At 37.0% G+C, this 13,734-nt stretch overlaps 1 protein-coding gene across 1 annotated transcript in view; it reads left to right on the forward strand.

The window, feature by feature from the left end:
- CEP295 (centrosomal protein 295) overlaps positions 1-13,734 on the forward strand; it is a 57,028-nt gene that overhangs the window by 34,413 nt on the left and 8,881 nt on the right. Inside the window, 7 exon segments of the mRNA XM_010595384.3 lie at positions 1,243-1,380; positions 1,795-1,892; positions 2,174-5,669; positions 6,173-6,350; positions 6,492-6,635; positions 9,047-9,199; positions 13,507-13,610. Coding sequence (XP_010593686.2) covers positions 1,243-1,380; positions 1,795-1,892; positions 2,174-5,669; positions 6,173-6,350; positions 6,492-6,635; positions 9,047-9,199; positions 13,507-13,610 — 4,311 coding nt within the window.

Raw genomic sequence — 13,734 nt, forward strand, 5'->3', positions numbered from 1 at the left:
ATAGTCATAGTTAGGTTTTACAAAATATACTTGGGCAGTGAAAATTCTATCAGTTAGTATTTCTTCTCAGATTAGTGTTTTCTAATTGATATTCTAGAGTAATATTGTCCAATAGAACTTTCTATGCGGATGAAAATCCCCAAATATATGTCCAGTGTGGTAGCCACCAGCCCCGTGAGCTTATCCACTACTTGAAATGTTACTAGTGTGACTGAGGAATTGAATTTTAAATTTTATTTAATTTGGATTAATTTAAATTTAAATAGTCACATGTAGCTAGTGACTACCATATTGATAGTACAGTTCTGGAGATACTACAGAACTGTAAACACCCAAATTCAGTGGATCCTGTAAGTGTGGGAAAGTAAGGAAGGTTTAAACAAGAACTCAGCTGTTGCTACCGTTTCCTGATTAGAGATAGGGATGCTGAAGTATCACGTTGAGATACTTTTGTATTTTGAAAGCAAGATCATTTTTTAAATCTCTCTCATAGGAGTGCTTTTCTTTATACAACTGCATGCATTCCTTTCTCTGTTCATTCAGTAAACATTTATTAAGTCCCTACTTGGCATCAGGCTCTGTACTAGGTGCTGAATTTAGCAGCAGCTTAGTCCCTGTCTTCATGAAACTCTGAGTTACTCTGACATGTGTTCATAGTACTTTGATCCTGTGTGTGTGTGTAATATTAGACTGTAACCCTTCTGCCAGTTGCCATTTTCTTCCCATCTGTTCCATGCGTGACAGAAGAGACACAGAATGTTGCTCATCGTATTATTTTTTAGCCTCTAGGTAAGTGCGCCCCTTTATAGGTGTGCTTAAGAAGTCCGTGTTTTGGAAGGCCTTGATACTTAATTTCTGTAGTCATTATTTACGTTGAGAACAATGTAAACCAAAGATGTGGACACAGAATATGGCAGAGCATCATTTGCTATTTATTTAGAGGTGTTTCTTTAGTGGTGATTTGGGTTTCCTTGAGCTCTCAGAAAGTAGAAATAGTTGATGTTTTTATTTTTTCTTCCTCTTCTGCCTTGTTTTATTTCTCTCCCTCTTTCTCCTTTCCCCTCTTCTCGCCTCTCGCTTCCTTCCTCTCTCTGGCAGTAGCAACAGCAGAGAAAAAAAATCACTACTTCTTGGGTAATTGTGCTTTTGGTGATAAAAGCTGTTTCTTTTTGTTGCAATGCATGTGAACTTGTATTCGTGAGAATTTGCTGTTAGTAGATCAGTAGTATTTTTGTTACCTAGATAATGGAAATAGAAGAGCAGAAGCAAAAGCAGTTGGAATTACTTGAACAAATTGAACAACAGAAGTTAAGATTAGAAACTGACCATTTCAAGGCTCAGCTGGAAGAAGAGAAAAGAAAAAAAACTCAACAGACTGAGGTAGGATGCAGGAAATCTCATCTCTCATAGATCATAGGGAGATAAAAAATATGAGCAACCTGAGCATTCAAAGAAAAGTAAAATGTCTGTCAAATTCTTACTTGGTCATTTTTTTTTTTTTTTTTAATAATATATGTATAAGTGTGCACCAACCTAATGGCTTCATCTTTCAGTTTCTGTGGGGTGCCAGTATATATGGCCAGGATTTGTATGTAATGGGTATGTTGAGCTCTCAGACTTGGCACTAATGGAAAATAACGGGTTACTTCCTTTCTTAATAATGAGAAGTATCTGTCTCTTTATGAGAAACAAAGTTACATGGAAGTTTACAATTTTAGAACTTTGGTTTATATAAAATACTTTAGTACTTCTTTCTGAATTTGCCTTTTAATTAGTTGTATTATCTTTTATTAGGTTGGCATTGCTCCAGCATCAGGCACCATAATTTCTGATGAAGATAGTCATAGGCGGATGATTCGTAACTATCAACATCAGCTTTTAGAACGAAACAGGTATTAGCTAGGATACAATTCATATTTGATTGTGTGTGGCTACATCTTCAGGATTTATTATTTAGTTTGTATGAGGATCTCATTGGGTTTCCCTTAGGACTGTGGCTTATAGATTTCTCCTGGCAGTACAAGAGTTGTTTCTTTGAGTATGGGTATGACCGTGACTATGGCCAACCGTAGAGTTTTTATGTTTTTTATGTTTAATGTATAGACACTTGAGAATAAGGTGCTTGTGTTTTGCTTTTCATCATAAAAGAACAATGTTTGTTTGTTTTTGGTAGGTTACACAGACAGTCTGTCGAAGCTGCCAGGAAACAATTGCATGAATATCAGACCATGTTAAAAGAAAGGTACCCATCCATATCAGCAACATCATTGATTCCCAACTCTGTTATGTCCGTACCACCTCAGAAACCTGAAAGGCCCACTGTTGTATCAGAGCATTGGGATCAAAGTCAGAGACCCAAGTTGAGCCCTAACAAACATCAACCCATACATATCTCCAGATTAGAAGAAAGTCATTTGCAAGTACCAAGACAGAATCTCTTTTCACAGAGACAGGTGGAAACAACAGAAACATTGAGCTCTTCAAATGTTTTAGCCAAGCAGTCTTTGGAATCACAGGAACATCTAAGGTTATTCTCACAAGCTAAAACACAGCAGAGAGACTATAAATTGGTTCCTGAAGATTCTCATAGATTTTCAAGGGCTTTGTCACATGATAGGCCACTAAAATTTCAAGATACTGGAGAAATACCTCCAACATCTAGGGCAACAGCTTTTCAAACTTTAGACTCCCAGCAGATGTTCTCAGAAAACAGTCAAAATATATCTTCCAAACTGACCGAATCCTCTTCGTTTCTACCACTGGTAGCTGAGCATTCTTTTAGTTCTCTGCCTGCTAAAGGTGAATCTGGAAGAATCCAGGAACCCTTTTCAATGAAGAGCAAAAGTACATTTTCCTTAGACCATTCTGTAATCAGTCAAATGCAGGATAGGCCTTTGCCATCCTCAGAGCATATCACAGTCCAGCAAGATAATTTGAAGGCTCTCCAAGAACAGTTGGACCTACAAAAGGAAGTTCTCCGAGCAAGACAGGAATCTCAGGAACAACTCCTTTTGCAGAAACAGAAAGAATTGGAAGAGCAAACTGACCTCTCCTTATTTCTTCCTTTGGTAGCTTCACATTCATTTGCTTCACTACCGTTTGCCAAAACTGAATTAGGGAGAACCCAGCAGTCTTCTTTAACCAAGAATGACACTACAGTTTATACAGGCCATCCTGTGACCGCACAAATTCAAGATAGGCTTTTGGGTTTTTCACAGCCTAACTTATCTCAGCAAGATAATTTAAAATTTCTCCATGAGCAGTTAAATGTTCAGAGGGACAGACTTCAGGCTAGGCGGGAAGCCCAGGAAGTATTACGTGTGTATAAACAGAGTGAATTTGATGGAAGCATACCTTCTGAGAAAGCTGAATCCTCTACTCTTCCATCTCAGGTAGCTCAGCATACATTTGCTTCACTACCTTCTGCTGAAACGAAATCTACACAAACCCAGCAGCAGTATTCATCTAAGAGTGAGAAAGGAGTCCTCGCAAGCCAATCTGAGATCCCAACCTCTCAAGATAGGCCTGTGAGTTTCCTACAGCACTTCCTACCTCTCCATGATAGTTTAAAGTTGCTCCAAGAACAGCTGACTGTACAGAGGGATGCTCTTCAGGCCAGGCATGATGCTCAGGCGGCATTGCTTTTACATAGACAAAGGGATTTGGAGGTCAGTAAGTCTGGGCAGATGAGTTCTTCGTTCTTAACAACGGTTGCTCAAGATTCAGTTGCTTCACAAGCTTCTGCTAAAGCTGAACCTAGAAGAATTCAGAAACACTATTTATCTGAGGAGAGTCTAATTCCTTCAGATCATTTGGTAATCCCAACATTTCAAGACAAATCTCTCAGTTTTCCACAACATAACCTATCACAGCAAGAAAATTTGACAACACTCCCAGAACAATCACACATGCAGAGCATAATACAAGGCACTAAACAAGAAACTCAAGAATTTGTGTATAAACACAATGAATTGGACAAAAGATTTTCTTCTGAACAGACTGGACCCTCTTCATCCCTATTTCAGGTAGCCAAATCAGGAAGATCCCAGGAATTTATGTCACTCAACAGTGACAGTACAATTCCTTTAAGCCATTCTATGATCCCAAAATTTCAAGAAAGACTTCTGAGACCTTCACAACATATATTACCTTTAAAAGATAATTTGGAAGAACACCAAGAATGGCTAGACACAGGGAAAGAGGCTCTTCGTCTTACCCAGAAAGCCCAAGGAAATACATCTTCTGAACAAACTGGCTCTTCATTCATACCCCAGTTAGAACAGTTTTCATATACTTCATTACCTTCTGCTGTGTCTGGTACAGTCCAGGAACCTGTCTCAATAGAGAGTGATAGTAAAATTCCTTCCAGCCATTTTCAGATACCACAACTGCAGGAAAGACTTTTGAGGCTATCACAACTTATCCAGCCTCAACAGGATAATTTGAAGTCTCTTCAAGAACAGTTAGCTACACAGAGGGAATCTATTATTCAGTCTAGACAGGAAGCTCAGGGAGAATTCCATTTATATAAACAGAGTGGATGGAAGGAAAGGATATCTCCCGAGCAAGTTGGTACCTCATCCTTCTTACCCCTAGTATCCCAGCATTCACTTGCTTCAACACCTCTTGCTGAATTGAAGAGGATCCAAGAATCTTGTCCAACTAAGAGTGATAGTACAGTCTCCTCAAGTTATTCTGAGATGCCAAGATTGCCTGATAGGCTTTTAGATTTGTCAGAGCCTGCATTAACTCAAAAAGATAATTCGATTGCACTTCAAGAACACTTACATGCACAGACAAATGTCCTTCCTTCTAGTGAGAAAACTCAGAAAGAATTGGTTTTGCCTGGACAATGTAAATTTGAGGAGAAGGTGTCTTGTGAGCAGTTTATCCAACCTCACTATGGTGATTTAAAGGCACTTCAAGAGCGGTTAGATGTACAAAGGAGAACACAGGAAGTCCAAGAAGAATTACTTTTACAAAGACTAAGTAAGTTGGAGAAAAGGGTATCATCTGAGCAGGTTAATACCTCTTCGTTCTTACCCCAGGAAGTATTGGCTGCTGCTGACTCTGGAAGAATTCAAGAGCCTTTCCCAACCAAAAGTAACAACATTATTCCCTCAGATCTTCCTGAGATTCCAGGAACACATGGTAGGCTTTTGAGTTTATCCCAGTCTGTTCTGCCTCAACAAGATAATTTGATAGCACTTAAAGAACTATTGGACTTAAAAAGGAAAGTGTGTTCTAGTGAGAAAACCCAGGAAGAACTACTTTTAAACAAACAAAGCAAGTTGAACAAAAGTGAATCTTCTGAACACTCTGTCTTCTCTTTGTCTCTTCCCAAGGAGACAGAGCATTCATTTATTCCACTACCTTTTGCTGAAACTAAACCTAAAAGAAATTGGGAATGGTATTCATCCAACAATGAACATCAAGCTCCCTCAAACAATTTTATGACCCCCAAATTACAGGATATTTCTAGTTCTTCACAGCCTGTTTTGGCTACGCAAGATAACTCGGGACTTCAGAAGCAGTTGGATCTACAAAGAGAAGCTCTACATTATAGCCAAAAAGGCCAAGGAGAATTGCTTGTCCAGAGACAAGCAGCATTGCAACAGCAGATACAGAAACGTCAAGAGACTTTGAAGGATTTCTTTAAAGACAGTCAGGTATGTTTTGAAGTTGAATGTCTAAGAATTAAACGATAGAGGTAACATGGCTCAGATGAGCTAAATATTAGTTTTAATACTAGGTTTAGGACAAGTTTTTGATTTTTCAATATTTACTGTGGTAAATATATATAACCTAAAATTTGTCATTTTAACCATTTTTAAGTATATAATTCAGTGACATTAATTACATTGACAATATTCGGCAGCCATCTCTACCATCTATTCCCCAAACTTTTCCATTACCCCAAACAGGTACAGTAGAGGCTAAGTTTTTAGGTCCACCATCGGGAGTGGTTATACTTTTTAATGAAAATACCACCAAATGAGTATTGGAAGCACATCCTTTTTTTTAATCTATGGATAAAGTTGCAGTAGTGTGGTTGGTGGGACTATTTATGTGGTTGAGGTTCAAATTTAAGAAAGGGTGATATAAATCTAATGAAGAATTCTTGAAATGATCCCTCATCCTGTGTCATTCCTCACCACCCCTACTTTTTCAGGCAAGTAAGCCTATATTTGAAAATGATTTAAAAACTCAGAAGATGGAGCAGCTCAGAGAGTGGTTTCCTCACATCCAAGACGTAGCAACAGATGATCAGGAAGACATTAATCATGCAGATAGGAACAACTCCAGTGACAATCAACTGCTTTCAGAAGATACTACTACCAAGCAAAGTGGTAAGGCTATTTGTCACATTTTATTGTAATTATTCTGCTGATTTTTCATTGCTTTTAACTTCTGCGTCTTGCTGACTGAAGAAAAGTTTGTAGTGTGTTAATAGATTTTTATTGTGCCTAACATTGTCCTTGACTTGATAGGTGAACATCTGGACAAAGAACTGGGCAGGAGATCCTCAAAACCACCTCTAGCAAAAGTTAAATGTGGATTAGACTTGAACCAACATGAACTTAGTGCTATACAAGAAGTTGAATCACCAGCAAGCGGCAGAGCTTCTGCACTAGGTAAATAGATGGGTTGATAAAATTAGACTTTATAATAGTGTGCCAATTTTCTACATTTTTTCAGGGTGCTAAATTTTTTTGTTAAACTTAGGCTGTGAGTACTCACGAAAGGAAAAAAAAAATGGTTTACCTCCACAGCATTAGGTAACTAGTTTCTTTATCTTCCACATAGGGTAAACCAGTTTACTGTAGACAAAAAAGATCTGAAAAGGCTCCTTAGGGAGATGATAATGAATACAAGGTCAAGAAACACTGATTTATATTGATCTTCTGGTTTTCTTATCAGTTCTCTCCTGTTGTTCATTTCTGGAGAATTTCCTCAACTTTTCCTTCTAGCCTTTCTTGTAAATTTTTATTTTGAGAATTAAATTGTAGTTTCTAAAAACTTGTTCTCTTTTTTCTGATTTTTTTTCCTTTTTCATAGCATCCTGCTGTTGTTTCATGGATGCAAAATATTATCTTTGAATATTTATGGGTTTTTTTGTTTGTTTTTAAGTTTTCTTTGGTTCCCTTCATTTTCTGTTTGAGGTGTTATCTGTGTTACATTTAGGAGGCTTTCTGCTATTTCCTTGCATATTTGAATGGGACACAAAAATGCTAATTGGAAGTTCTATCTATGACTAGGACTTAGTTACTGTTGAACTTCATTGGAAAAGATGGCTTTTCATTGGAGACTTTTGATTTAGTATCTTAGCTCTTTTCCCTGAAGCAGTTCACAGTTTAGCTTGTTGAAAGAATGATCCTCCAAGTTTGACATAAGCTTGGCTGTTGGTATTGTGGAGCCAGACCTGGGGAATATGGGATCTTACCACTGAAGATATAGACTTTCTTTTAATACCCTGGTTTCCTTGTGGCATTCTACCACGGCCTTCCACCCTGACCTCCTTTCTCTGCCTAATAATACCCCTGAATTTAGAGTATAGAAGATTCGATTTCTGCAGCATGTAAACCTTTACTATCCTCAGGGCATGACATTATGGGACAGGAATCTCAGGTGGGGGCAGGGAGTGGGGGCATCTAACTGTTGAAAATACTTACTTTTAAATATTCTTCCTGTTTTTAGTTCCCTGACTTATAGTTTCCTTTTGTAATACCTGAAGCCTTTAATTCCCAAGTGTTCCTGGGGTTTTGCACAGTAAATTAGCTTGCTTCTTTTGGTATAAATCACCCCTTTGCTTGTTTTTATTTTTGTATAGAAACATAGCATTCAGAGAAGTGTACAGATCTTAAGTGTTCATTTGAGTAATTTAGCACAAAGTGAACACACCCATGTAACCACCACCAGGTCAAGAACTGGAACATTAGACAACCCCGCAAACTCCTTTTTTGTACTCTCACAATTATTATTCTCTCTGCCCTTCCCAGAGTCAACTCCTATCCTTATTTCTTAACCACAGATTTCTTGTGTCTATTTTTGAACTTTATATATATTATGAATACATATTATTTCTTTTAATACTATCAATGGTTATTAAATTCTCCAAGCAGTTTTCCTGTGGTAAGTCAATACTGAAGCATAATTTAGTATTAGAAAATAGGGGTATTGTTAAAAAAAATTAGTAAAAATTGAAGAATGTCTGCCTTGAGCATTGTGCTCTTTTAAAGAATTGTCTATATGGAATCAAACTGATAACAATACTATATTTTTATGCAAATAACATACGCCTTCTATGTTTGTTTGCCAACTGCTTCCTCCCCTTGCGAGGTATTTTCATAAGTGCCACTATACCAATTTTTTTTTGCAGCAAAAATTAGTATAAGTGTGCTTATGAAAATACCTTGTTCAGGGACGGAGCAGCTGGCAAACAAACAGAAGGTGCGCGTTATTTGCATAAAAATAGGTAACTCTAAAGGTTTGATAGGAAACTTAGGAGGCAGTAAGTTTATGTTAATGGGGGAGGAGCAATTTAGAAAAGAGAGTGACAATGGTTGCACAACTTGAAGAATATAATCAGCGTCACTGTATTGTACATGTAGAGACAGTTGAATTGGTCTGTGTTCTCTGTCTATGTTCAATAACAAAAATAAATAAAACCAAAAAAAGCCCAGATCTATTGCCGTTGAGTCGATTCCGATTCATAGCGACCCTATTGTACAGAGTAGAACTGTCCCATACAGATTCCAAGGAGCACCTGGTGGATTCGAACTGCTGACCTTTTGGTTGGCGGCCGTAGCACTTAAGCACTATGCCACCATAAATAAATCATTTAAAAATATAGTAAAATTTGAAGTAAAATAATTTGAAGGCCTGATTGTGTGAAAGATAAGCAGTTATTACTTACTTGCTACGTAGATCAGAAAGTCTTTAAAAGTTTAGCTTTTTTATCTGTAATCTAAATTGCCATTTTAATTTTAGCTAGCTCTAGAAATTTACATGGAAATCTGATGAGACAATTTTTTTTTCTTTCCAGGCAAAACAGATTTTTATCAAGACAGAGACCCCATGAGGGTCTCAATAAGCCGAGAACAAAGTTTACTTGGTAGCTCACTGGACCATGACTCATTTGGTGATCATCAACCAGTTACCCAGAAGAATGTGTGTGGTGATAACTGTGATGAAGCAGGTGAGAGATAAATAAATTGAAAATGGAATTGCTGTTCACAAGGATATATACACAAAAGATACAAAAGATATTTCTTATGGCATTTTTTATACTAGTGAAAAATGGTAAATAACTGCAGTGACTGTTGGTAGGGAAATCATTACAGTACACCCATGCTATGTAGCTGTGCAGTTGGTAAAGCAAATGAGAGGAAAAAATCTTTGTTCATGCATGGAAAATTATCTGGAATGGTAGTTACCAAAGTGCTCATCACATGTACCTTTGATGGAGAATGGGCTTCACTTCTTATTTTATATGTTCATGTCTTGAAGATTTTTTATAAGAGGCATGTTATTATTTTTGTATAAAAAATAGTTGAATGAGGGAAGTGGAACTTCTTTAGAAGATAAGTGGTTTCACTTTTGTTTTGTTGAATAAATACTAGGAGAGGGGATATAATAGAGTATATGAGTTTTATATAGTTAGTATCCTACTATATTTTCTGTTCAACCCTGTTTGTAATGACCCACATTTCATTATTACCTTTAAAAATTCTATCTGAGGCATTCTAAATGAGTTTCTGTATGTTTATTTTCAAATATTTGGAAAATAGAGAATTACAAGGACAAAAGCCTTAAATCACTTAATCCTATCAGCCAAAGACAACCAGTGTTAATTTTCTTGCTTTTGAATATATTTGCGTATGTAGCAAGCTGTTTTATATGCATAATATTGCTTACTGAACCTACAAAGCATAGCTTGGTACTGCTTTATTAGTTCTAAGGCATTCCCTAAGTAGTTAATTTTTCTAACCAGATTTCTTTTTTATTTAGCTGTAATATAACTACTTGAATAATCGCTATTTTAGTTATAGCTGTAATTTAATAGAATGAGAGAGACATATTTTTGGGATTTATAGAAAAATTGACTTCATATCTTTTTTTATTATAGATTTAAATAACTGTAAAGGATATAATTTCTAGAGAGTTATAATTTTTGACATTTTAAAATAAAACTGTTACATCCTTCTTTTAGATTTATCCAATTGATCCGTCAGTTTTTATTTGACCTCTCAGTGCCACCAGAAACACACTGTAGTTGAACAAAGCTGGGTGTTTTGACTTGTTGCAGTAGGAGAACACACACCACAGGGAACCATGAGGCATCTTAGTCAGAGGGCATTACAGAGGACTTCCTATAGTATATGGGCATGTATTATGTGATTTGGGGAAGGGTTCAAGCATACAGAGCTTAGTTTATTAATGTTGCATGCTGCTAGAAAGCAGGGGTAACTATTATCGAACATCTCGAAGTTTTTATCTAGGAGATGGGAAGAATAGAGTGAGGCTAAATCTGTAATTGGTAAAACAGCAGTAGTTACTCATATTGGCCAGGATGGGGTGATGCTTTGTCATTTTTGTGGTTTGGACAGCAACATTCGTTTTTTTGCCTATGTTCACACATGATTATGAGTGGTCTGGTTTTTCTCTTGATCCCTCATCGTCACAGGAAACTCTGGTGACGTAGTGGTTAAGTGCTACAGCTGCCAACCAAAAGGTCGGTAGTTCAGATCTACCAGGGGCTCCTTGGAAACTCTGTGGGGCAGGACTACCCTGTTCTATAGGGTCACTATGAGTTGGCATCAGCTTGACGGCAACAGGTTTGGTTTTTTGATTATCATGGTCACAGAGTAGCCTCACCTGATACTGGTGTTCCGTGAAATTTCTAATGCTTAACAGTAGAAGACCAAGATCTTGCTGTGAGCTCCAGGCCACCTCCTAGCAACACTACAGCCTAGCTGATAACGCCAGGTCAACTCTAGTGTTTCAGGGGCTGCTTTTCTCCTTTGCATCCCCAGATTCATATTATTTCTGTTTTGGAAGGGTCTCAGTTTTGTTATTCTCCATTTCCTCCCTGCCACTTTGTTTAAGTCCTCAACACCTCACACCTTATTTCTTAATAGCTTTTTAGGTATGTTGCGAACTCAAGCTTTATACCCTTTGCTTGTGTATGAAAACAGGAAATGGTGCCTTCCTGCATAGTGTGGGAAGATTAACCTGATTAAGGAGTTGTTCGTGATGTTACTCCCCCTACTCAGGAACCTCTTAATAAGTCCCTTTGCCAGCCCTGGGGGCGTGGTGGTTAAGTGCTACGGCTGCTAACCAAAAAGTCAGCAGTTCGAATCTACCAGGTGCTCCTTGGAAACTGTAGGGGGCAGTTCTACTCTGTCCTGTAGGGTCGCTATGAGTCAGAATCGACTTGACGGCAACACGTTTGGTTTTGTGTTTATTGTCAGCCTTGGTGGCACAGTGGTTAAGAGCTCAACTGCTAACCAAAAGGTCAGCAGTTCAAATCCACCAGCCGCTCCTTGGAAACCCTGTGAGGCAGTTCTCCTCTGTCCTGTAGGGTCACTGTGAGTCAGAATTGACTGGACAGCAACAGATTATTGCCAGTGAACCACGTCCAAACTGATGACATTTATTCCATTTACTTCCAGGGACCACCTGCTTTCAATGTATTCTTCTATACCTTAAATTACTCTGACTTTGCTCTTTTCCGTTTTTATTTTTTACTTCTTAACCACTGCCCAAATGCATCTCTGTTCACTTAACCTCTCCTCTGTTGTTGTCTTCTAGCTATGTTATAGATAACAGTAAATAATTGTGATTAATTGAATTGAAAAACCTAGATGAAGTTCCCATCTCTCATCTAGCTTGCTTTTTCTGAATTAAAAATACCTCACCTTAAAATTTCACCATCTCTGTCTTCTTTATTTAAAATTTCAGTGAGTATAGACTCTACCAAGAAGCAGGTAAATGGCTAATTAGGTCACAATAATATATTTTCTAAAGAAATAGAATAAAATAGAGTAAAAAATTGTATTTAAATAGACTTAAATTGTGTTTAGACATAATCTTTGATATTAACTTTGTTTCTACTTCATTACCTATAATATAGATAATATTTTATGGAATTTTTGGAATAAATGTATATACACACATATATATGTACATATATTTATGCATGTGTATTGAGTTGCCATTTAAGAAAATATTTTTTACACAAACATTTAAGAAGCATACCTTTAATGTGTATAATTACCTATAATAATATTGTCTTACTCATCTAGTGCTGCTCTAACAGAAATACCACAAGTGGATGGCTTCAACAAAGCAAAATGAATTCTCTCATAGTCTAGTAGGTTAGAAGTCCAAATACAGGGTGTCAGCTCCAGGGGAAGGCTTTGTCTTTCAGCTCTGGAGGAAGATTTTGTCATCAGTCTTCCCATGGTCGGGGAGCTTCTCAGGCACAGGGACCCCCGGGTCTAAAGGACACGCGCTCTGCCCCTGGCACTGCTTTGTTGGTGGTATGAGGTCCTCGCTGCTCGCTTCTTTCTTTCTTATCTCAAGAGATTGCATCAAGACACAATCCAATCTTGTAGATTTGAGTCCTGCCTCACTAACACAACTGCTGCCCATCCTCCCTCTTTAACATCATAGAGGCAGGATTTACAACATATAGGAAAATCACGCAATACTGGGAATCATGGCCCAGCAAAATTGATACACAGGTTTCAGTCCATGACAAATATCAAGGTTATAACGAGTTTATGTTTGGTGGACCAGTTTTAATTTTATTCTGTGTCATAACCACAAACTCTCATATGCCTAGGCCAGCATTCTCACAAGTGTTGGCTTGGGAATAAGAAAAATTATCTGAGAATACCTGAGTTATTAATAGAGACAGAGAGTATATTTTTTATATATATTTTAGTATGTCAAATATAATTCATAATTATAGGAATACATGTTCATTGTTAATTTAGAAAACATTAAGAGGTATAAAGAAGTAAAAATTACACCTTATCCTACCATTAAGTAACCACTCGTTACACCTTTATGATTTTCTTTATTGTATTTTTATATGCATTTTTCTCATCTTTGAGATTGTATGATATTTATTCTATACTATATTCTTGCTTTTTCCATTTAAAATAATGACAAACATTTCTCATCCATTGGCTTTTTTTGGGCTCTGAGATGTAGTATTGAAATATTTTTCAAAGAGTTTTATACATAGAATAGCAATGAAAACTGCAGTTTTCCAGGAAAAAGACTATGTGTTTACTGGTGAATGGTTTTAATGAATAATGAGAAGAATTTCTTTCTTTTTTTTTTTTTTAATAAGGCGAACTTGAAGAAGCAACATTTGAAAGTAAATTGCAGGAAAGCAGGAAATGGTGCCCTCTGGTGCTAAGAATTTAATTGTACTAACCCAAACTTTTTTTTTTTTTTTTTTCATTTTGAACTCTAAAATCCATTTTACAGTCAAGGCCAAGGAGCCTATTGCGGACAGTTATGCAGCATTAAGTCATGCTGTGGAGGAACAAGGGCATACATATCTGGGTTCAACTGTGAAGCCAGAAAATAAGGTTAGTAATATCTTAATGTATGCTACAATTTTTAAAGAGTTATTTGGCTTCGTATTCTCTTTTGTTTAGAGAAGTGGTAAAAAAATTAATGTCTGCATTCTCTGAGATCCACTCTCATGAAGTG

The sequence above is a fragment of the Loxodonta africana genome, chromosome 7, assembly GCF_030014295.1.
Source record: "Loxodonta africana isolate mLoxAfr1 chromosome 7, mLoxAfr1.hap2, whole genome shotgun sequence".
NCBI lineage: Eukaryota > Metazoa > Chordata > Mammalia > Proboscidea > Elephantidae > Loxodonta > Loxodonta africana.